At 41.4% G+C, this 23888-nt stretch overlaps 1 protein-coding gene across 6 annotated transcripts in view; it reads left to right on the forward strand.

Annotated features, from left to right (window-relative positions):
- atp2b4 (ATPase plasma membrane Ca2+ transporting 4) overlaps positions 1 to 23888 on the forward strand; it is a 136733-nt gene that overhangs the window by 63322 nt on the left and 49523 nt on the right. For 4 of the 6 annotated variants that reach the window (XM_062986621.1, XM_062986616.1, XM_062986618.1 and 1 more), the window contains 5 exons: positions 7393 to 7590; positions 11535 to 11792; positions 15075 to 15200; positions 15881 to 16006; positions 19033 to 19068. In XM_062986621.1, coding sequence (XP_062842691.1) covers positions 7393 to 7590; positions 11535 to 11792; positions 15075 to 15200; positions 15881 to 16006; positions 19033 to 19068 — 744 coding nt within the window. The remainder of the gene's footprint in view (positions 1 to 7392; positions 7591 to 11534; positions 11793 to 15074; positions 15201 to 15880; positions 16007 to 19032; positions 19069 to 23888) is intronic. The other 2 variants (XM_062986619.1, XM_062986620.1) reach the window with 1 other exon arrangement.

The following is a 23888-nucleotide window of genomic DNA, read 5'->3' on the forward strand; positions in this document are numbered from 1 at the left end:
CACAAAACAACCCCCCACCCAAAACAACAACACTTCTAGCAGCCCATCTAGCAAAGTCGGCCATATGTTCTTTTCACGTATCGATTGTCAAGGCGGGACGGCTGTGTTCGGAATGCTCAGACATTTCCAGCCAATAGGAGCGGTTTCTCCTGTTCTCGCTGAGGCGGTTTGAAGTAGAAGAACCCAGCAAATAATAATAACAATAAACTTTTGCAAAGAATTTGATTAGATTTTGGAACAGGCTTGTAGAAAAGCCTTCAGTAGCAATCTGTACCCGTAGCGAAGGCGCACACATGCAGCTGACAGCTGTGCGCTGCTTTCAGCTATTTTTTTAGTATTTTAAACATGGAGTTTGAGATTATTTGTCTCAGAGCTGCCGTTTGATGCCGTTTATTTTGCTATTTAATGTATTTTTTAAAGGATTAGCCATCATGTTGGATTACATTTACATTTATGGCATTTAGCGGTCACTCATATCCCAATTGAGGGGTAAGGGCCTTGCTCAGTGACCCAACCGTAGCAATGGTGGGGCTTGAATTGGATCTTTTGATTATAAGTGTAGTACCACAACTGCTCAGCTAACACAGACCTTTTTTGCCTCGTATTGGACAATTTGAGTGGCACTTGGAAGGCCTCCACGACGATGGGACCAACATGGAGAAGACTGGCAAGATCAGGGAAGGAATGGAGGAAATGCTGTGACCAGCGGTGCCAAAATGGTACCTGAATAGTCTGGTTGGTCAAGTGGTTGGACACAGAGATGCTTCAAAATTTGCTTAGAGCTTCCAAGAAGAGGGAAGACAGTTCCAGCCACACAAGGGTCCAATTCATATTCATGCCTGTTGTTTTGAAATATGATGTCTGGCAAGGTTATGGTCAGATTATTACATATTGTGGCCACATTTTGACACCCATATTTAGGGTTAGGGTTAGGGATAGGGTTAGGGTTAGGGTCTATAAAGAAATTACCTTCCAGGTTTGGTCTTACAAAACTAGCTTGGACAGAACCCTGTCCTAACTCTTCTGAAACATGTTTGGGATGCATTGCCTAATACTAGTGCCTTGTAGTAAATCTGTACAATCATGAGTGGAGACAATAGTTTGTGCAATAGTTTTCACATGCACAGTATAGCCAAAAGTATGTGTATTAAACTCTTCCTAAAGTCACATAAGTAAAAGGAGTATTCTACAAATGTGTGATTTTAAAGCGACCAGTTTACAGATTCTTGATTTGGCATCGTTGGTCCAATCCGGGGTGCAGCGGGTGCACCGGCCGTAGGTGTGCGTAATAACAGGCTGTGGGCTGAAATGACTTTTCGCGGAGAGTAATGTTGTGATGGAAAGATGGATGAGGTATCCTGAGGCATCCACACACACATTTCCGGATGCGCGAACACACACTCAGTTGGAGAATGCAGTGGCTGCCCTCCAAAAAGCCACAGCCCTTATGCTGTCCATGTGTTCAAGAACTTCATTGCTCCTCGTAACCAGGCTGGAAGTGAAAAACAAGCATGCGAGGATGTAATGATAGCTTTATTAGGTGTGAATCATTTACCAACCCAATTCCATAAAAGTTGGGACAGGTTGTGAAATGCAAATTACAGGCAAACATATGTAATAGTTTGTTTAGTTTGATGCCTGCAACACGGTTTAAAAAAATAGGACAGGGGCATATTGGTGGGGGTGTGTGTGGGGGATGCTGTCATGATTGGGTAAAAAGGATTACCAAAAAATGTGAGTTTAACAGCAACAATTCTTTTTTCTACACATAAGCAATTTTGAGATTTTACCATCTACAGTTGAACCATTATTAAAAGATTCAACAAGTCCATTGAATTTTTTTGGCATAAATGGCAATATTTAATGCCCAGGTCTTTTGATCCTACATTAAATTCCATTCATTAAAAACTGACATGCGTTTATAATAAATATACCAATATGCCAATATGCTTCATATTAAGAGAGTGCGGGTGCTAGACTGGCCTGTCTGCAGTCCAGACATGTCTCGTAATTTAAGCATTTAGTGCATTATGAAGCATTATATATGACAACTGAGACACGGAAAGGGAATGAAATACAGATCAAAAATGATTTGGGGTTGCAAATTAGGGTTGTGCTTAACAGTCTCCGCTCCACTTGACTCCAGAACCTTTTCATACCGTCCAGTGAAATTTACATCTGGTGAGTGGAAGAAGCTTGGCTGTAGCTAGCTGAGTATTGGAAGGTACATCCCCAAATATGGGAACATTATTAAAGCACCATAAGGTGCGTTCCCTGTAACCCTTCCCGCCACATCAATGTATAAAAGACAGTCAGGTGCTGCCTTCTGTCTCTCCCAGTGTCTTTATTGCTCTCGCCCTTTATTTTCTTCTCCCCTTGACTCCCTCATGGCCTGTGTGTTAAAACAGCCTGCTAGACTTGGCCGTCCTCCCAGCCTCAGTGACCGCTGCCACCCAATCACGGCCAGGAGCGCCACCTCAAAAATGACTGCAGTCTTCACTGTCAGTCACCTTGACACCACTGGAACGGTTAACAAGCTCTCGGCTCCCATTTCATGACGTAGCATTAGGAAATAGACTTGATGAGGTTCCGAATGGAATGGTTTAGCTCTCAGTGGTGTTGGGTTAGCGTATTAGACCACCAGACCACCGCTGGATGCTTTTAATGCTCTTGCATGCATTGACATGGCATCACTTACTTAAGGTATTTTCCAATTTCTGCATTGTAATGCTCCATAGTTAAAGGGTTAGAGTTAGAGGTTAGGGTTAGGGTTAGGGTCCATAAAGAAATTACCTGCCAGGTTTGGTCTCAAAAAACTAGCCTGGACAAAACCCTGTACTAACACTTTTGAAACATTTTAGGGTCTATGGCTGATTATGCTGTGGCTGAATTGTTGTAAAACTGCACAATCATGAGTGGAGACTGTTAAAGCATCAAATAGTATTTTTGTGCAAGAGTTTCCACATGCACAGTATGGCCAAAGGTATGTGTATTAAACTCTTCCTAAATAGATGAGCGATCGTCTCTGACTTTACATCTACAAGGTGGACCAACTAGGTAGGAGTGTCTAATAGAGAGGACAGTGAGTGGACACGGTATTTCAAAACTCCACTCATACCAGCACAACACACACTAACACACCACCACCATGTCAGTGTTAGTGCAATGCTGAGAATGATCCACCACCTAAATAGTACCTGCTCTGTAGTGGTCCTGACCATTAAAGAACAGGGTGAAAGCAGGTTAAAAAAGTATGTAGAGAAATAGATAGACTACAGTCAGTAATTGTAGAACTACAAAGTGCTTCTATGTGGTAAGTGGAGCTGATAAAATGGACAGTGTGTAGAAACAAGGAGGTGCTTTTAATGTTGTGGCTGATCAGTGTATATGGAACGCATTAACAGGTTTCCAATACATCCTTATGTGAAGAAATACCTTGAAACTCAACCAACTGACGTTGAGTTTCAAGGTACCACTGTAGCTTAGCTGTTGACTTAGAGACTAACAGGAATGCAGCTATCGTTACTCCTTTCCAAGAGACATTTTAGTTTTTTTGTGGGGACTTGGCCGACGAATAAAAGCTCATAAAGAAGCTGCAGGAATCCATCGTCATTAAGATGCCGTTTTCGTCTCAGCCGTTCCTCCGGGAGACCCTCGCTGCCTTTTCCTCCTTCGCAGTCTCGTAAAAAATGCCAGCTCGCATACAAATTTACGCCACGCCCGCTAGCCGCCTCAGCCATAACCCATGCTGTTAATGGTGAGGCAGAGGGGATGAGAAAATTCTGGAAATTGCTTCTGATCTTTTGCCCTTGCAAGCCAAAAAAATTTAAAAAATGTCTCAATTATTGTTGGTTTTCCTTAAGGAACATTAGTGAGGATTAATAGCCTGGTTGTACACGGGCCGTCGAGCTGTGCTAATAGCTGCGCTAACAGCTCAGACCCAAGAAGAGACTCGGAATTGAGAAAGCGACTGAGCTTAAATTAGAGGCGAGAAGAACAAATTAGAGGTAAAAGGGAGATGATTATTCTATAAGGAATAATTAAATTAATTAATTTTAGCAGCTAATTCATATTTACGTGTTTTTTTATTGTTAAACATCGAATTTTTCATTGTCTGTGTATCACATACTGCCTTTGTAACACACCAACCTCCCTTGCTGATTCATAAGCAATTGTCTTTAGAGCAATTGTCTCTCAGATTATGGTTAGTGTTGGGTTAGGGTTAGATTTTGAGTAATTGTCTCTTAGATAGGTTAGGGTTGAGTTAGGGTTAGATTTAGAGGAATTGTCTAATAGGGTAGGGTTAGATTTTGAGCAGTTGTCTCTCAGATATGTTAGGGTTAGATTAGGGTTAGATTTAGAGCAATTGTCTTTAATATTTTAGGGTTAGGGTTAGATTTAGAGCAATTGTCTCTCAGATAGATTAGGGTTGGTGTTGGTTAAGGTCAGGGTTAGATTTAGAGCAATTGTCTCTCAGATAGGTTAAGGTTGGGTTAGGGTTAGATATAGAGCAGTTGTCTTTCCGATAGTTTAGGGTTGGTGTTGGTTAAGATTAGGGTTAGATTTAGAGTAATTGTCTCTCAGATAGATTAGGGTTAGGGTTAGATTTTGAGCAGTTGTCTCTCAGATATGTTATGGTTTGAATAGGGTTAGATTTAGAGCAATTGTCTCTCCGATAGATTTGGGTTGGTGTTGGTTAAGGTTAGGGTTAGATTTAGAGCAATTGTCTCAAAGATAAATTAGGGTTGGGTTAGGGTTCAATTTAGAGCAAGTGTCTCTCAGATAGGTTAGGGTTAGGGGTAGATTTAAAGCAATTGCCACTAATAGGTTAGGGTTGGTGTTGGGTTAGATTTAGAGCAATTGTCTCTCCCATAGGTTACGGCTAGAATTGGCGTTGGGTTAGGGTTAGATTTAGAGCAATTGTCTCTCAGATAGGTTAGGTTTGGGTTGGGGTTAGATTTAGAGCAATTGTCTAATAGGTTATGGTTTGATTAGGGTTAGATTTTGAGGGCTGTAATTAAATTTAGCAGCTAATTAATATTTATGTGTTTTTTTTATTCTTAAAGATCGAATTTTTTATTGTCTTCGTATCGCATACTTCCTCTGAAACACACACCTCCCTCCCTGGCTGATTCATGGCTCTGTCCGGAGGCCGTGCAATAAGCTAGAGGGTCAGAGGCGAGCCCAAGATTGCTTTTCGGCCACTTTCCTTCCTCACACGCCCACGCCTCAGTAGCTCGTAGCGTCCACCCGCTCCTCCGCCGCTCTGTCTGCAATGCAGGGAAGAAACAGACGTGTGGGCACAGAGCTTCTCCTGAGATCTGAGCAATCGCGAGGAACGCTGATACTATGGCGAGGTGACGAGTCACCCCAAGCCATCAAAAGTAGGCGTTAATTAAGGTGTGGGGGAGGGGGAAGGGGGAAGGAAAGAAAACACCCGGGACGCTATAAACATGCCACAAGTGGGCTTTTGTCTCATTGTCTGTTTTAGTTGTAAATGTGCTTGGTACTTTTTACTGGCCAGCTGGCGCAGTTATAAATGGGACTAATATGGACGATTTTGCAATTGTCTCATAGATAAGTTAGGGTTGGGTTAAGGTTAGGGTTAGATTTAGAGCAATTGTCTCTCATTTACATTTTCAGCATTTAGCGGATGCTTTTATCCAAAGCGACTTACACAATGAGCGGAACACGATGAGCAATTGAGGGTTAAGGGCCTTGCTCAGGGACCCAGCCTTCTGTTTACTAGTCCAGTACCTTAACCACTGAGCTATCACTGGCCCTAGGTTAGGGTTTGGGTTGGGTTAGATTTAGAGCAATTGTCTCTCAGATAGATTAGGGTTAGCATTGGGTTAGGGTTATGGGTAGATTTAGAGCAATTGTCTCTCAGATAGATTACGGTAAGGTTTGGGTTAGGGTTAGATTTTAAGGAATGGTCTCTCAGATAAGTTAGGGTTAAGGTCTGGGTTAGGGTTAGATTTTAAGGAATGGTCTCTCAGATGGGTTAGGGTTAGATTTAGAGCAATTGTCTCTCAGATAGATTACGGTAAGGTTTGGGTTAGGGTTAGATTTTAAGGAATGGTCTCTCAGATAAGTTAGGGTTAAGGTTAGGGTTAGATTTAGAGCAGTTGTCTTTCAGATAGATTATGGTAGTGTTGGGTTCAGGTTAGGGTTAGATTTTAAGGAATGGTCTCTCAGATGGGTTAGGGTTAGATTTAGAGCAATTGTCTCTCAGATAGATTACGGTAAGGTTTGGGTTAGGGTTAGATTTTAAGGAATGGTCTCTCAGATAAGTTAGGGTTAAGGTTTGGGTTAGGGTTAGATTTTAAGGAATAGTCTCTCAGATAAGTTAGGGTTAAGGTTAAGGTTAGGGTTAGGGTTAGATTTAGAGCAGTTGTCTTTCAGATAGATTATGGTAGTGTTGGGTTCAGGTTAGGGTTAGATTTTAAGGAATGGTCTCTCAAATAAGTTAGAGTTAGGGTAAGATTTAGAGCAATTGTCTTTAATAGGTTAAGGATGGGTTAGATTTAGAGCAACTGTCTAATAGGGTAGGGATAGATTTTGAGCAGTTGTCTCTCAGATAGAACAGAAAACAACCTGAAATCACCTGAACTCGTGTCTGCATTTTAAACAACATAGAAACAAGGCTGTGACTCCAGTTTCCCATCAAGCCAGTCGGGCTGTCTCATTGTTTTACATCTGCTGCTTTTAACAGGGTGTAGCTGGGTTGGGTTCGAACTGCAATCATTTTCCATTATTGCTGTAATGATTAATGGAAAATGTACCGGGCGTTGTCAGTCATGACCTTTGAAGATTTTGCAAACGGAGTACCTACTATTCTTTGTACAACGAGGGCTTGGCTGGTGACCAAATACTGCTTTACCTATAAGGAAACATTGACTAACTTTCATTAGTGTGAATATAATGGAATGGATTAGGTCCCGTTTGGATGGTTGAGCAGTCTAGGCATTGGGAGGTGCGCTCGTCTGTGCACTCCCGGTGCTGGTCACAAGCCCAGATTGATTAAGGAGGGTCGTATCAATAAGGGTGCTGGCGTTAAACCGAAATCAGGGGTGTGGACCAAGCTAGATTGGGAATTATTTAAGTTTTAAACAAAAGATTATTTAACATATACTGTACATTAAGATGTTAAATAATTGATAAATTACATAAAAATATTAAGAATAAAGCTGAATCATTCTGTGTTGATGGAAAAATTATTCTGTTTATTATGAACATGTAAAATTAAATAACTGTTTATAATTAATAACATTTTGTGGAAAATACTTATCATATCTGTCGCATTTGTTGGTTTTCCAACAAAGTTGAATTTAGTTTGAAGAAGTTTTGCTTTTTATTTACTGTTTCTCTCCGTTTCCTCTCGATCCTCAGGGCTTTCCGGAAACCCGGCTGATCTTGAAAAGCGCCACACAGCCTTCGGGAAGAACTTGATCCCTCCTAAGAAGCCCAAGACTTTCCTGCAGCTGGTGTGGGAGGCGTTGCAGGACGTCACGCTTATCATCTTGGAGATAGCGGCTATCATCTCGCTCGGATTGTCTTTCTATCACCCGAAGGGAGAGGGTGGTGTTGGTGAGGAACACTTCATGGATTTAAACTTTCCAAAAAGGGTGTTTGGGTGGGATGGTAGACTTTTATGCCAGCCGATTACAGTTTGAATATCAGTGGTGCTGTTGGCTGGATGGGCTTTTAACAGACACTAAATGGCTAAATGTATATGGACACCCACACAATTATTCAGTGCAGGGGCAATAGTTTGTCGGAACTGTCCATCAACTATCCAGAAATATATACCCAGGGTCTTGTGTGTGATTTTTCAAAGGAACTACAGTGGCCTTCACGGAGTCATGACCTTAACCCCACTAAATACATTTTGGTTCAATTGGAGTGCAGCATTTGGCCCAGGTCTTCTTGGTCAACATTACTGCCCATTACTACCAAATCTAAATTGGCATAAAATCCCACAGATGCACTTTGAAAAAAAAGTAAAGGCTGTTGAATCAACAAAACAGTTTTGGAATCACATGTCCAACACTTTTGACCATATAGTGTATTTATAACTCTTGTTTATAGCAACCGAGTTGCTATGAGTGCTTCCTCATATTGAGTTTTTTGTTCTCCATGATCACTCGCCAGAGGAAGTCTGACCCCTCAAGTCTGGGTATGAACCAATATGCTGCCAATGTTCTTCTCATGAATGGCTACTTGATTAAGGTGACTTATGAAAGAAGGTGGCAAAAATAGCTGAAACTAATAATGAAACTGTGTCTATATACACCGATCAGCCATAACATTAAAACCACCTCCTTGTTTCTACACTCACTGTCCATTTTATTAGCTTCACTTACCATATAAAAGCACTTTGTAGTTCTACAATTACTGACTCCCACAGGTGGTGTGTTAGTGTGTGTTGTGCTGCTATAGGTGGATCAGACACAGCAGCGCTGCTGTAGTTTTTAAATACCATGTCCACTTACTGTCCACTCTATTAGACACTCCTACCTTGTTGGTCCACCTTGTAGATGTAAAGTCAGAGACGATCGCTCATCTATTGCTGCTGTTTGAGTCGGTCATCTTCTAGACCTTCATCAGTGGTCACAGGACGCTGCCCACAGGTGCTGTTGGCTGGATATTTTTGGTGTTTAAAAACTCCAGCAGCGCTGTTGTGTCTGACCACTCATACCAGCACAACACACCCTAACACACCACCACCATGTCATTGTCACTGCAATGCTGAGAATGACCCACCATCCAAATAATACCTGCTCTGTGGTGGTCCTGGTGGACTACAGTCAGTGCTTCTATATGGTAAGTGGAGCTGATAAAATGGACAGTGAGTGTAGAAACAAGGAGGTGGTTTTAATGTTATGGCTGATCGGTGTATACTACAGGTTTAAATGTGATGTTTGTGTCTTGGGTGTCCATAAACCTTTGGAACTAGGGGTTCTTTTTCAAGGGGCTGTTTAGGATTAGCAAACATAGTGTTGTGAAAATTTTTATTGCCCCCTGTTATTGCATATTATGGAACAAAGTTATGCAACACTTATATCTACAGTCCAAACACAGACTTATTTTATGGTTATCAAGTTGAAGAATTAACCAAATTTATTAATTTGTTTCTCCCAAGTAACCAGTTTATACAGGAATACAATGCCACGGTTTCCAGAATTATCAATTTTCTATTTTAAATATGCCTCAAGAGGGTCATCCGAGGCTTAAGGACTTTAATGAACAACTGCGAAAGCTGTTGAATCTCCCCCGGAATGGCTAACATGGTGAAATTTCTCAGGACTCAGTAACACCTTTGACTAGTCCAAAAAATAAATAGAAAAACAGAACTGCAGACATCTCCAGCGTCATATCCTATTCCTATCCTATTTTTTACATTCTGAAATCATTCAGCATGACAAAATGCACCGACTGAGGCAATTCCAGGCTGGCAAAATAGCTCGACTTTGTTTAAAGCAACCAGTAGTCTGGGAACCGAGCATGCAAAACAAACATGCAAATCTGTCCTAATGACTCAGAAGCCCTCTGTTTAATTTTTGATGATGTTTTTCAGATCTGGTGCTCAGATAAAATGTTTCCTAACAATTATTGTGGACAATTTGTTGAAGAGAAAGGCACTGGGAAGTAGTTTTCCATTTATAAGGATGTTAAAACGTTAAATATAGGAAAATGTGAAGGTACTGCGTAATTCAACATGTTTATTTGATATTTAAATGGTTTTTACGGGATCAGGGTTATAAAATTGGCCAAATTATGGATGAGTCAGAGGTGCAGCAGTGTAATATGCTAGACCGCCACCTCTGGGGAGGCTTAGCTTCCGAGTCCGAGTCTCAATGGTGCTACAGGTCTAGCCAGATGCTCATCAGATATAACCAGCCATGTCTGGCTTGATGTGACAGAACAGATCCTTCACCAAATTCAAATTCACCGCGGGTGTCTGTTCTCCATTGACCAGATGAAAACTAGACTCATCAGAGATGATGCCCTTACTCCAGTTGTCTATGGGTCCATCCTTTTATGGTTGATCCTCATGAATATTGATATGAAGACATACAGTTGAACCAACAGAACTGCCCAAGGACTATAGATTGAAACGTTTAAAGGGAATTGCTAACCTTTTGTGCCATAAATGTAAACAATGGGTTAACATGGTCAGACAATCCTTATGGACTTCAGCTTCGCTCTTCTTTGCCACTTATTGATGACTGCAAAGCAAGCTGTAACGTCCCCACTCCAACAATGTCCTTACCCACCATCTGATCTCAAACCAGCCATTAAAGCATACACTGCAGAAGTTTGGCAAAGAGAATGGGAAACGCATACCAACAACAAACTATACAAGATCCACCCTACCATAAATGCTGATAAAGCTAAATACCCCAAGAAACGATGCCGCATAGGACACACCAAACTGACCCATACACACCTGCTTAAAGGAGACCAGGCCCTCATTCGCCCCCTCTGTAAATCAAGAACTTCTATCAAACATATCCTCTACTCATGCCAACTAATGAACACCATCAGAACACAATTCTACAGTACAAACAGCTACAAGGAAATCTTCACATCAGTACCCCCCAAAAAACTGCTTAAATTCTTGGAATCACTTGCAATTACCATATACACCATATAAGTTAGACCCTCACAGTAACACAACACTCTGGACCCATCACCTTGACGTTTACATAATCTATTTGTTAGCCATGATAATAGCCATTGCAGCTGACATGGTGTTAAGTATTAAACAAACAAACAAACAAACCTCAGTTGTCGTCGGCCTTTCTTTTTGTTTGCCACTTAATTTCATCCTACAGTTGTCGAGTGACATTTGAATGAGCTACTGTCATCCCATTCAGTGAAGCGTCCCAGTCATTTTACTCTATGCCAATCTGTAGCTTTGGTTTGTAGGTACTAATGGCACTGTTTTAGCCATACCCAGGGCTATGAGAAATATGTTTAATCAAACCAAAATGTCAATGGCCCTCAATCTCTGGACCAAAAGACCAGCATATTAGAACGGTGCTTCACAAGGACTATAGCCTTTTATATGAAGTGTTTTGCCATCTAGCAGGTCCTATTGGATGAGGATAACAATGACACCAGCAATGACATCAACCAAACCAAAGCAAAGTTTGTAACCTCCTTACAAATATTGATCTGAAGACACATTTGAAGACCAACAGGACTGAACAAGGACTATAGACTGAAACGTTTAAAGGGAATTGCTAACCTTTTGTGCCATAAATGTAAACAATGGGTTAACATGGTCAGACAATCTTTATGGTCTTCAGCTTGGCTCTTCTTTGCTACTTCACCACCTTTACCTCAGTTGGCATTTGCTGTTCTTTCTGTATGCCAATTGATGTCATCCTACAGTTGTCGAGTGACATTTGACAGACTATAAGAAAGAAAGACTATGATTTTTACAGAGTGTAACCAACTAAATTAACCATTTAAGAAATACCAACGTGGTTTCATGATTTGAAATGATTTATTAATTTTTTTAGCTTGCGGTCAGGCCGCCAGTGGTGTCGAAGATGAAGGCGAGGCCCAGGCGGGCTGGATTGAGGGCGCAGCCATCTTGTTCTCCGTGATCATCGTCGTGCTGGTGACGGCGTTCAACGACTGGAGTAAAGAGAAGCAGTTCAGAGGGCTGCAAAGCCGCATCGAACAAGAGCAGAAATTCACCGTCATCCGCAAGGGCCAAGTGATCCAAATCCCCGTGGCTGAGATCGTAGTGGGAGACATGGCACAGATCAAATACGGTAAGATTGGTCTACCTTTGTTTATCTTCTCATATCCAATTACCCCATCACATTTCTCCACCTCTACTGCAGCTGATCTCCACTCTTGACCGAGGCAGGCCCCACCAACACTTCCCCTTTGACACGTGCAGTGTTGAGCTCTGATCATGCACTGATCTCTATTATTCCCCGTCTCTGTGGAGGCACCATAGTCCAGCCAGCAGTGGTGGTAACAGTGGCAGTCAAGAGGAATCCCATGCCATTCTCACCCTTTGGACCAATCATTGTCCGTATAGGCGCCCAGCTTGCCGACAGCAGAGCTGAGATTTGAACTTGTGAGTTTGAGATGTCAGCTCTGTCGTGCTAGCAGGTTCTACTGCTGCTCCACCCAAGCGCCCTAAAAGACATACAGTTTTTAATCAGATCCAGCACTCACTGTCTGAACCATTGGCACTGTGTCCACTCACTGTCCACTCTATTAGACACACCTACCTAGTTGGTCCACCTTGTAGATGTAAAGTCAGAGACGATCGCTCATCTATTGCTGCTGTTTGAATTGGTCATCTTCCAGACCTTCATCAGTGGTTATAGGACGCTGCCCACAGGGCACTGTTGGCTGTATATTTTTGGTTGGTGGACTATTCTCAGTCCAGCAGTGACAGTGAGGTGTTTAAAAACTCCAGTAGCGCTGCTGTGTCTGATCCATTCATACCAGCACAACACACACTAACACACCACCACCATGTCAGTGTCACTGCAGTGCTGAGAATGACCCATCACCTACATAATACCTGCTCTGTGGTGGTCCTGTGGGGGTCCTGACCATTGAAGAACAGGGTGAAAGCAGGCTAAAAAAGTATGTAGAGAAACAGATGGACTACAGTCAGTAATTGTAGAACTACAAAGTGCTTCTATATGGCAGCTCTTATACTGCTTGTTAGTAATGGGTGTGGCTGAAATCCATGTCCACATGCTCAAAGCCGTGTGGTGTGTTTAGGGTGGAACCAGAGTGTAGTCTGAGCGTGAGATTGTTACTTTAGTTTTAGTTAAAGATTCTTACAGATGAGCAACAGAATGCAGCATTCCACACGTACAGTTTAGGTTAAAGGTTCCCATAGACGTATGACTTGGGGGTTTTGGGATTTTCTTATTTTTTTAACTTCGTAATGTAGGGATGAACCAGTAGCACTGTTTTTGTTCAGTATCCATTCCGATTCCTCAAAGTATCACCCGATGACGCGTCCAGAAATCTACATATCAAAAGTTTGCCTGTAAAATCTAATAACTAAACCCATCCACTTTAATTTTTATTTATTTTATTTACTAATCTTAATTTTAAATGAATGACAGTATGTCAACACATTTATAATGCAAATTGAATAAACCAGATGTGCATTATTGATGCCATAACAGGATATTTTACTGTGAATTTCGGTCAGCCAACATGTTACTTATAAAGACTATTTATAATGTCAACCACTAGGGGGCGACATATTTATCTTGCAATCTGAGATTTACATACATACATAGGGGTCGCCGGCATATCGTGATCTGCACTGATTGATTTGGCACAGTTTTTACACTGGATGCCCTTCCTGACACAACCCTACCTACTTATCCGGGCTTGGGACCTGCACTACAATGCACTGGTTTATGCATCCTAGCGGCTAGATACCTATAGGACAATTCAGTGTCTCCAATTAGCCTGGCTGCATGTTTTTGGACTGTGGGAGGAAACCGGAGCACCCGGAGGAAATCCACGCAGACACGGGGAGAACATGCAAACTCCGCACAGAAAGGACCCGGACCGTCCAACTTGGGTATCGAAGCCAGGACCTTCTTGCTGTGAGGCTACAGTGCCACCCACCAAGCCACCGTGCCGCCCATCTGAGATTTATAACAAGAAGTAAAAGTACTTGGTAGCATGTGGGTAGCCTAGTGGGTAGAGCTGAGGGTTTTTCAGTTCTGCCATGCAGTCATTGGCTGCCCCTGCGGATCAGAAATCAGTCCTTATCCTTATCCTTATACACTTACTGACCCAGACACCATCAGGTCATGGTATAATACATGATCATGACATTTCTTCCTCATTATCTTGCTTCTTCGGTATCAGCACCACGCTTCAGGCTTCACAGCGACAGTACTAGCAGGCTGTGCATGACTGGCGGTCCGAGGTTCTCGTTTCAGCACCAGTGCGCTTATTTATGACTCATGTTTGCAGGCCTGAATGACTCACAGTAGAGCCATGGGGGAGCGTCGTCTCCATGGCATCCAAAGCAAAGCAGTCCGGTCCCTGGTGCATCTGTCAGTCTGATGGATTTTAGTTGTCTCTGTCTTTTATACGTTAGCATGTGTAGATTTTGGTCAATTTGGCTATTAGGGATTAGCTATATCCAAAACGCTACTGGTTTGTTAGGGTGTCATTAATCAAGCGGGACAGTCACATGACAATATGGCAGGGTTTGCAGAGAAAAATAATAATTAATTAAACAAATTTTAACAGCATCCTTTGTGGAGGCTCATGTAACATCGTGTAAACCATAGTCGGACCAGATTGTACAGAGCAAAACAGAGTAAGATGCATTGTTTTTATGGACACAATGTGGGTAGACATAAGTTTATTCAGCAGCAGGGACCTGCAATCTGATCAGGATTGAGGATAAAAGATGCACAGTGCAGAAAGATCTCTGATAAGAACCGCTTTCTTCTCTCAGAGAGAGCAAACTGGGAAAGAAGTGGCCCGGAATATCCTATCCGAGCAAAACCCTAACCCTAACCCTAACCCTGACCCTGGTGTGATTAAAAATGGGGGTCAAACATAAGCCGTGCTTTAGCACAGTCTGCAGTTTACACTTATTTGACTGTGTCTGTGATTTCTACCCATATGGACATTGTTTACAAGTGATCTCTTGGCTGTATCCCAAATTGCGCAACCTATGCTACAAAGGATGGAACTATATCACTTAAAGTACACTAATTAGACATACTGCTCAATAAAGAAGTCTGTTAATTGCAACACAGCCAATTCAAATGTCATCATAGTCAAGTGTACTTGCTCCTCAAAAGTCTTGGTTCCTGCTCAACCCTCAATTTCACCAACATTGGGTTCAATGGATTATTAAACAGCTTGTCAACATGGTTTGTATACAGAAGTATCAGTCTTATAAGGTTATTAGGTTGTGTAAAACTTGAGTATTAAATCGATAACAGAAGAGTAGACACAGACCTGGGAAAATAGCTTATCCATTAATTAGTATTGAACAAAACGTGATGTTGGTTAATTCTTTAATCTTGTGCCCACAGGTGACCTGCTTCCGGCTGATGGTATTCTGATTCAGGGCAATGACTTGAAGATTGATGAGAGCTCATTGACTGGAGAGTCAGATCAAGTGAAGAAGTCTCTGGAGAAAGATCCCATGCTGCTGTCTGGTTAGTTGATTTATTTATAAATTTATTTATTGCTTATGCATATAATATAATATAATATAATATAATGTAATATAATATAATATAATATAATATAATATAATATAATATAATATAATTAATATTATTAATATAATATAATTAATATAGTATAGTATAATAAATACAATAAATATAATAAAATAAATATAATTAATATAATATAATATAATATAATATAATTAATATAGTATAGTATAATAAATACAATAAATATAATAAAATACATATAATTAATATAATATAATAAAATAAGTATAATTAATATAATATATTATATTATATTATAATACATATAATTTTATCACCATATATATATATATATATATATATATTAAAATGTAATCTCAGGTGGCGCAGCGGTAAAACAGGCTAGCACACCAGAGCTGACATTTCGAACTTATCAGCTCTGCCATCCACCTGGGCTGGGCGACTACATGAACATCGATTGGCTTGTCGTCCATTTTAGGGTGGGATAAGCCGGATAGGGACTCCTCATAACTAAGCGAATTACGAATATATTATATTAATTATATAATGTTATATAATACAAATATACTGTATATATTCATATATAAATTTGTATTTATTTATTTTGTTCAATATCACACAAATTGGTCACGCTGATCATTGTCGTTCCTCAGGAACTCACGTGATGGAGGGCTCCGGGAGGATGGTGGTCACGGCGGTCGGCCTGAACTCGCAGACCGGAATCATTTTCACTCTGTTGGGAGCCGGCGGCGAGGAGGAGGAGAAGAAGGTGAAGAAGGGTGAGTCTGCACGTATTTGATTTCTTGTCTCTGTCAATATATATATATATATATATATATAAAAACTTCATCTGGCCAAATAAACCAAACTACCTCTTCAAATACCCATGGGCAATTCCCTTATCATCTTTAACCCTCAGAGGTAAGAGCCATGAACGATGTCCCATTCAGTTCGCTTTTTGCCCAACTCATTCAACTAACTCGAGAAATCAAGCATCACTAGCGATGTTTGGAAAGATCAGCTGGATGTAATTCTCCCCATTTTGGTTTGCTTCACTGTTAACTAATCCCTTATTCTGAATTATTTTATTATTTTTATCCTTCCCTATTTTCTTGATAGAATTTACATTATTCATCCTTGCTGGGTTGAACGTGTCATTTCCGAATAGAGAATTCAAGGTCTTTAAAAATGTAGTCCTTTATTATTTGCGAGCACTGCACACTTTAATGCCACCTGTATTTGATTCCTGTTTAAATACAAGCAGCTTAGATTTAGAATTAAGTAAACTAAAGATCTGACGTACCTCAATGTTTGATAAAAAAAGCTAGTATGGGTAAGGCTTTCTGGATCATACATAATCATCAATTTAACATTGGATTAAGCATTTGCCCTGAAGTCTGGACCTCACGTTTTCAAACCCTGACTGAAGATCTAGCCTCAGATTGGCCATACTCCTAGGTGTCTTCCCTATCGATTAAGCAGTGGGTGTATTTAGGCTCAAGCGATTGAAGGTGGGTGGGAAGAACTCTAATCACGTTGACCTGCCAGTGAGAGTTTGAGAGTTGGGCTGGGCGGCTACATGAACATTGATTGGCTTGTTGTTCGTCATAGGGTAGGAAAAGCCGGATAGGGATTCCTCGTATCTGAGCGAATTACGACCTCTGCTGGCTGGTTGATGGCGTCTGCACAGAGTCTGGGAATAATGCGTTGATCAGGGTGTGGCTCTCCGTGCACAAAGCTGATCCGCATATGAACTCGCCTCGTGCAGGTGGAAAGATGCAGTCGGCTACTGCACACATGTCAGAGGAGGCATGGGGGTCAGCTAGAGTGGAGAGGAAGCATAACGCAATTGGGTAAAAATTGGACACGCTAAAATCGGGAGAAAAGGGGACCTCACATTTTCAAACCCTGACTGAAGAGCTAGCTTCTGATTGGCCATGCTCCTAGGTGTCTTCCCTATTGATTAAGCAATGGGTGTTTTTAGGCTCAAGCACTCTTAAGCATGTTGACCTGCCAATGAGAGTTTGAGAGTTGGGCAGTCAACAGATACATCTGGACTGTGTCTTACCAATCGATTAAGCAATGGTAGCCAGTTCTGGGTGTTTTTAAGCTCAAGCAATTGAAGGTGGGTTGAAAGCCCTCTAAGCACGTTGACCTGCCAATGAGAGTTTAAGAGTTGGGCAGTCAACAGATACATCTGGACTGTCTTACCAATCGATTAAGCAATGGTATCCAGTTCTGGGTGTTTTTAAGCTTAATCGATTTAAGGTGGGTGGGAAGCACTCTAAGCATGCTGATCTGCCGTTGAGAGTTGGGCAGTCAACAGATACATCTAGACCATGTCTGAGGGAAGAAGGGTTGTACGACATAGGCAATCCTCTGCAGGAGTGGGTGGGTTCTAGCCGGCAGCCCTTTTCAGCCCTTATATACTGTATGTTAGAAACATATCACAATTGATCACGTTTCATCAATCCCTGCCAGTAGGTAACAAAACGCATCCTTGTCTTTAAAGTCAATTAGTGCACCAATACACTACATGGACAAAAGTATGTGGACACCCTCCTAAGTATTAAGTTTGGATGATACACCGATAATTGGAGAATAGATTCAATACATTAAAGTACACCAACCAGGCATAACATTATGACCACTGACAGGTGAAGTGAATAGCACTGATTATCTCTTCGTCACGGCACCTGTTAGTGTGTGGAATTTATTCTATATGCACAAGTTCAACAAGGGCCAAATTGGGATGGCTAGACGGCTGGGTCGGAGCATCTCCAAAACTGCAGGTCTTGTGGGGTGTTCCCGGTCTGCAGTGGTCAGTATGTATCAAAAGTGGTCCAAGCAAGAAACAGTGGTAAACCAGCGACAGGGTCATGGGCGGCTGAAGAAGTTAATGCTGGTTCTGATAGACAGGCGTCAGCATACACAGTGCATCACAGTTTGTTGCGTATGGGGCTACATAGCTGCAGACCAGTCAGTTAGGAAGGTGGTCATAATGTTATGCCTGATCGGTGTATATGTATTCCGTTTTTGGCAGCAGTTTGTTGAGGGACTTTTGTCTTCCAGCTTGACTGTGTTTTAATAAAGACATGGTTTGATGAGTTTGATATGAAGGACGTCCAGTGACCTACCTATAACTTTAGCCTCAGCTCCACTGACCAACTTTGGGGTGAAACTGAATGTCAGTTTAGAGCAAGACCTTCTCATCCAAGGTCTGAGGTCTGGAGGCCATTGTAGCACTTTGTTTGGAATGGGGTGTCCTACAAGCCCATGGTCAATTGTCCACTCACGTTTAGCCGTATAGTGTATTTTGCCGTACTTAGAGCCACCTAGCCTAAATTAAAGGTGTTCTAGTACCAAAACTACCCTGCAGACACCAGCGCTCACTTTAAATCTAGCATGAAACCAGCAGTGCCTAGCTGAAACCGTTAACAGATCACCCTGCGGGTGTGTGCTGTTTTGCAGCAGCATCACAGATTTCAAAGCATTTCCTATTTGGCTGTAAAATAAGGATTTGAAAGTCAAATCTATCAAAAAGACAGAAAGAAAACAGATTTTCTTTAATAACAAACGAGGTTCTTATATCAGATGCTGAAAAAATTACATTTACAATGCGTATGTTGTTTTTGAATGTCTGGAGATGACACATTTTACCCCGCAGACACGCCTGTGAAGTCGTATTAATTTTTTCGTATCCTGTTTTAGAATCCTTGTTTCCTTTTTTGCTTTGTGTCTGGTTCATTTACTTTAATCCATGTTATATATCAGCCCTCCGCCCTCTCTCTCTCGTTCTGAACAGGTAAAAAACAAGGAGCCCCTGAAAAACGCAACAAAGGTAACCCTTACCCCACCCTTTCCCTTCCCATTCAGCGACCAGTCTTGGAGTCTCGTGTCAATTTCACTCACTCCTTCACCCCACTCTAGCTTTTTTCTTCCTCTCTTTCTGTCTGTCTCTCTCACGCTGTGGCTTTGAATCTTCCTGCTGAACCTGTGGGAGCTTCTTCCTGCCTTGCTTTACCTGTGAAAGAGTGTAACTCTCATTTGCCGGACCGGAGCGGAGCACCTTTATTTCGCTTTAGCTTAGACACACCTCGAGTATCTATGGGTGTTTCATTTAAAAATTGATCCGAGACCAATCAAACCTCATCATGGAAGCAGGCACAATCTATCTGTACTATGGTTTACTCGGAACCATACCAACACCCCTAATGAGAGGGAACCTGACCATAACCTCTTTTGAGAGATTATAGAACTACGACACCCATAAGACCTGGTCCATTGATGTAGTTGGTTTAAACCGAAGAGAGTGACTTGACTTGACTTGACAATTAAAAGGGCAAAAGTACACCAAGTAAAAAGACAATCAGAGAGACATATAGATCAGGTCATCTATACCAGATGCTGCATTGGACACACACTGTAATCACTCATATAGTGTAAGGGGGAAACTCCCAACTCTGGGGGAGTCATACTGGCTGAATGTCCTAAATACCTATAGGAATGGCAGTCTATAGCAATACCCAAGACTATGAGAAAAATCTTAATCCTAAGCAAGCCAAAATGAAAGCAATTCTCAATTTCTTGGAAAGAGTGCATCTAAGTACACTTGACAAGGGCTATAGACTTAAGAATTACCTACCCTGCTGCAGGCCACTGGTGAAAATGCTTCTATTTTACTAAAATGACACCATGAACTCTATGGTTCACAAATCTGTGCAAAATCTGATGATCCATGTTCTCCTGGTGTGATTTTACAAATATCCCAAAGAACATCTTGTGATGTTACTGAATTCTCAATGGATTTTAAGCCAGTTGAAAGTCTGTGACAGTCTCCTTGATCTTCTTTGGTCTTCAAGTAGTTGTTGCAAAGCTCAATACCAGCAAAACTCAAGCATTTTAGTAGTATATATGACCCCCAATGTACAGTATATTGCGACTGCTTGTAAGAAGTGGTCTCATTGCCATTGAACCTTTCTAGGAACCGGACTACGAGGTCTCTAAGAGGTCAGAGAACTGCATAGATCTGTACTAGGACTAGTTAACTAGCACCTGACCAAAACAGTTAATCTCAATCAAACCTCATTAGGTACCAAGCTAGTCAAGTCAGTCAAGCTTGATTTGCATTTACTAGACTTTAGAAAGTGATGTGGTCTCATAACTATATTGAGAATGCTTGTTAGAGAGTGTGGTACCACCAATATTAATACACCAATGAGGCATAACATTATGACCACCTTCCTAATGTTGGTCCCCCTTTTGCGGCCATGTAGTGTGTATTCTTACACCTTTCTATCAGAACCAGCATTAACCTCTTCAGCAATTTGATCTACAGTTCCTTCCTTGGACCACTTTTGATAGATACTGATCGCTGCAGACTGGGAACCTCTCTTGGAACCAGACTTAGAGGTCTGTAAGGGGGCCAGAGAACTTGGACACTTTTGAGAGGTGGTCTTGTTGCATGGAACTGCACTAGGACTAGTTAACTAGCACCTGAGCAAAACAGATAATCTCAATCATGCCTCATTAGGTACCAAACAAACACTGCTGGTCAAGTCAGTCAAGCTTGATTTGGGTTTACTAGACTTTAGAAAGAGATGTGGTGTCATAACCAGATTAAGAATGCGTATTAAAGAGTGGAGTACCACTACAGCAGTCAGTTAATAATAATATTAATATTCCAGTCAGGCATCTGCACGGACATGATTGGCAAATTGACTAATCCAATATGGTCATTTCTGTGACTACACTGTATGTTTAAAATGTAAACCAAGCCTTGGGTCCAGACTCACTCACACAAACCACATGGCTCAGGCTACTTTTAGCGCACCATGCTAACATAACATAACATAACATTCCTCACAGTTTTAATTTACCCAGTAGAGCAATATGATAGGCTAACACGATATGCTAGAGACCCACGAATACAAAAAAAGCTGAAGCAAAGCTCCGGGGCCAGCCAAGTGAGAGTCGCACTTCTTGCCAGATCGGTGGGCTGTGAATCGTTGTTGTTTTTTTTGTTTTTGTTTTTTCATCGAGTTCTTTGTTGTCTCTCACTGTTGCCTCCTTCCAGGGTGTGCTAAGGAACCCATGCTGTCTCGTACACCGTCCCCACAGTCACTGTGTGATTACCCCTTCTATCTCCTATCTATTATATTAATAAAAAAAAAAAGAAAGAAATAAAGAAAAACAAACCTTTCGGTCCTCTTGTCGTTTTCGTATTTCTGGTTGTGTCTTTTGATCTGTTGGTTGTTGGGTGTTATTATTCAAATTCTTGTTTTTTGTTATGTCCTGATTTTGCAGTTTGTTTAGTCTGTAACACACTCGCCCTCCCCCCTTCGTCATGCGTGCTGTCAGTCTGTCAGCCTTCAGGGTGCCTTTTTTTTTTTTTTTTTTTCTTCCAAGTGCCTTGTTTTACTCGGTGCTTCATTAATTTTCATGTTACCATTTCAGTATCGATAATGAAGCTCCGTACCGATTCTGCGCCGCTTTTCCGACGCCCTGGGTAATAGAGTGGCACTCGTGGCAGAGATAAACGGGAAATAAATCGGAGGGCGGGATTGACGTTCGGGCGTAGCAGAAAGCCTGAATTTGATTTTCGCCGCTATTATGTTTCTATTTTAGTCCGGCATGCAGTAATACAATAGGTCTGTCTGGGGAACAATTGAATTACGACGATCAAACAGCAAGCTATAGTGATAAGGGTATATGCAAAGGGGTTTACCCTGACTATATTTATCTTTTTTTATTGCGTGGTTCCCAGTATCTGTCTTGCAAATGAATAATTTGGTTACAATGATTGAGGCAGCACGAAGTTGAACAGTCAAGTCTGTGAACCATGCAAAGTCATTCCAGGAGCTTGTTTACTGTTAGACTAGCCATCTTTATTTAAATATGTCCTTATAAAAGTCTTACATAATAGTGGTTTTGAACTGAACTGTATTAGATTCTGTCACTACATGGCCAAAAGTATGTGGACACCCCTTGAGCCAATTCTGAATCACCCCTTCCAACATAGTCCTATTATAATATTTCTTAAATACATGGTGTCCAAGCTCTAGGTCAGGGATTCTCGATCAATACAATAGGCCGCAGGTATTAATACCAACCAGACAGGAGAAACACCTGATACAACTGATCAGACATTTGAAGACCAGCACGTAAGGTCTTGATTGATCCAAGTACCCCAGTTTACTAATATAGTTTTGATAACTGAACATACACTGATTAGCCATAACATTAAAACCACCTCATTGTTTCTACACTCACTGTCCATTTTATTAGCCCCACTTTCCATATAGGAGCACTTTGTAGTTCTACAATTATTGACTGTAGTCCATCTGTTTCACCCTGTTCTTCAATGGTCAGGACCCCCACAGGACCACCACAGAGCAGGTATTATTTGGGTGGTGGATCATTCTCAGCACCTGTCCACTCTATTAGACACTCCTACCTAGTTGGTCCACCTTGTAGATGTAAAGTCATGTAAAGACGATCGCTCATCTATTACTGCTGATTGAGTTTGTCATCTTCTAGTGGTCATCAGTGGTCACAAGACGCTGCCCACGGGGCGCTGTTGGCTGGATGTTTTTGGTTGGTGGACTATTCTCAGTCCAGCAGCGAGAGTGAGACAGTGTCTGATACTCATACCAGCGCAACACACACTAACACACCACCACCATGTCAGTGTCAGTGCAGTGCTGAGAATGACCCACCACCTAAATAATACCTGCTCTGTAGTGGTCCTGTGGGGGTCCTGACCAGAGAGGTAGACCAGATTGGCTACAGTCAGTAATTGTAGAACTACAAAGTGCTCCTGTATGGTAAGTGGAGCTGATAAACTGGACAATGTGTGTAGAAACAAGGAGGTGGTTTTAATTGTGTACAGACCAGTTGGTACAGTTTATATTAATTATACAGCGATATCTACAAACTCTATTTCCGGAAAAATTGGGACATTTTGTCATGATAATTGTTTACTCCCAATTTTGCAATGGGAAAAAAGTTAATTGGCTCCCTAAAGAACGTTTTAATAGAAAGCAGTTTAATTTTATTATTCTCCTTTTTAATTTCCCTTTAAAAACATTATTTCTCTTAATTACTTAATTAAATTAGAATGCCAGTTGCAAGCGGGTCTCTCTGCAATATTCAATCCCGACCTCACTAATGCTCCTCCTTAATGGAAGCAAATCCCAGTGGTCATATCTAAAATCTAGTTTAAAAAGTTTAGGAAAAACAAAAGAAGGCCAAAAATATGTGAACATCTGACCATCAGCTTGTACATCCCATTGTCAACCTACTCCATATAACAGCAATCACTCTTACGTGAAGGCTTTCCACAAGATTTTGGAACATCTTTAAGAATTTGTGCTCATTCTGTCAAATGAGCATCTGTGAGGTCAGGCTTTGTTGTTGGATGAGTGATCCTGACTGGTAATCCATGTGGCGTTTTGTTCCAAAGCTGGGGTCAGTCTACAGTTACTATTGCTCATAATCCTCACTGTGGAATTTAATATCGTGTTGGTCCTCCTTTTGCTGCCCCATACACAAACAAACTGTGATGCACTGTGCATCCTTTGCTCCCATGTGCATTAATGAGCCTTGGTCGCCGATGACCATGTCGACCCTGACCATTACCACTGTTCCTTCCTTGGACCA

The sequence above is a fragment of the Trichomycterus rosablanca genome, chromosome 24, assembly GCF_030014385.1.
Source record: "Trichomycterus rosablanca isolate fTriRos1 chromosome 24, fTriRos1.hap1, whole genome shotgun sequence".
In the NCBI taxonomy this organism is placed as follows: domain Eukaryota; kingdom Metazoa; phylum Chordata; class Actinopteri; order Siluriformes; family Trichomycteridae; genus Trichomycterus; species Trichomycterus rosablanca.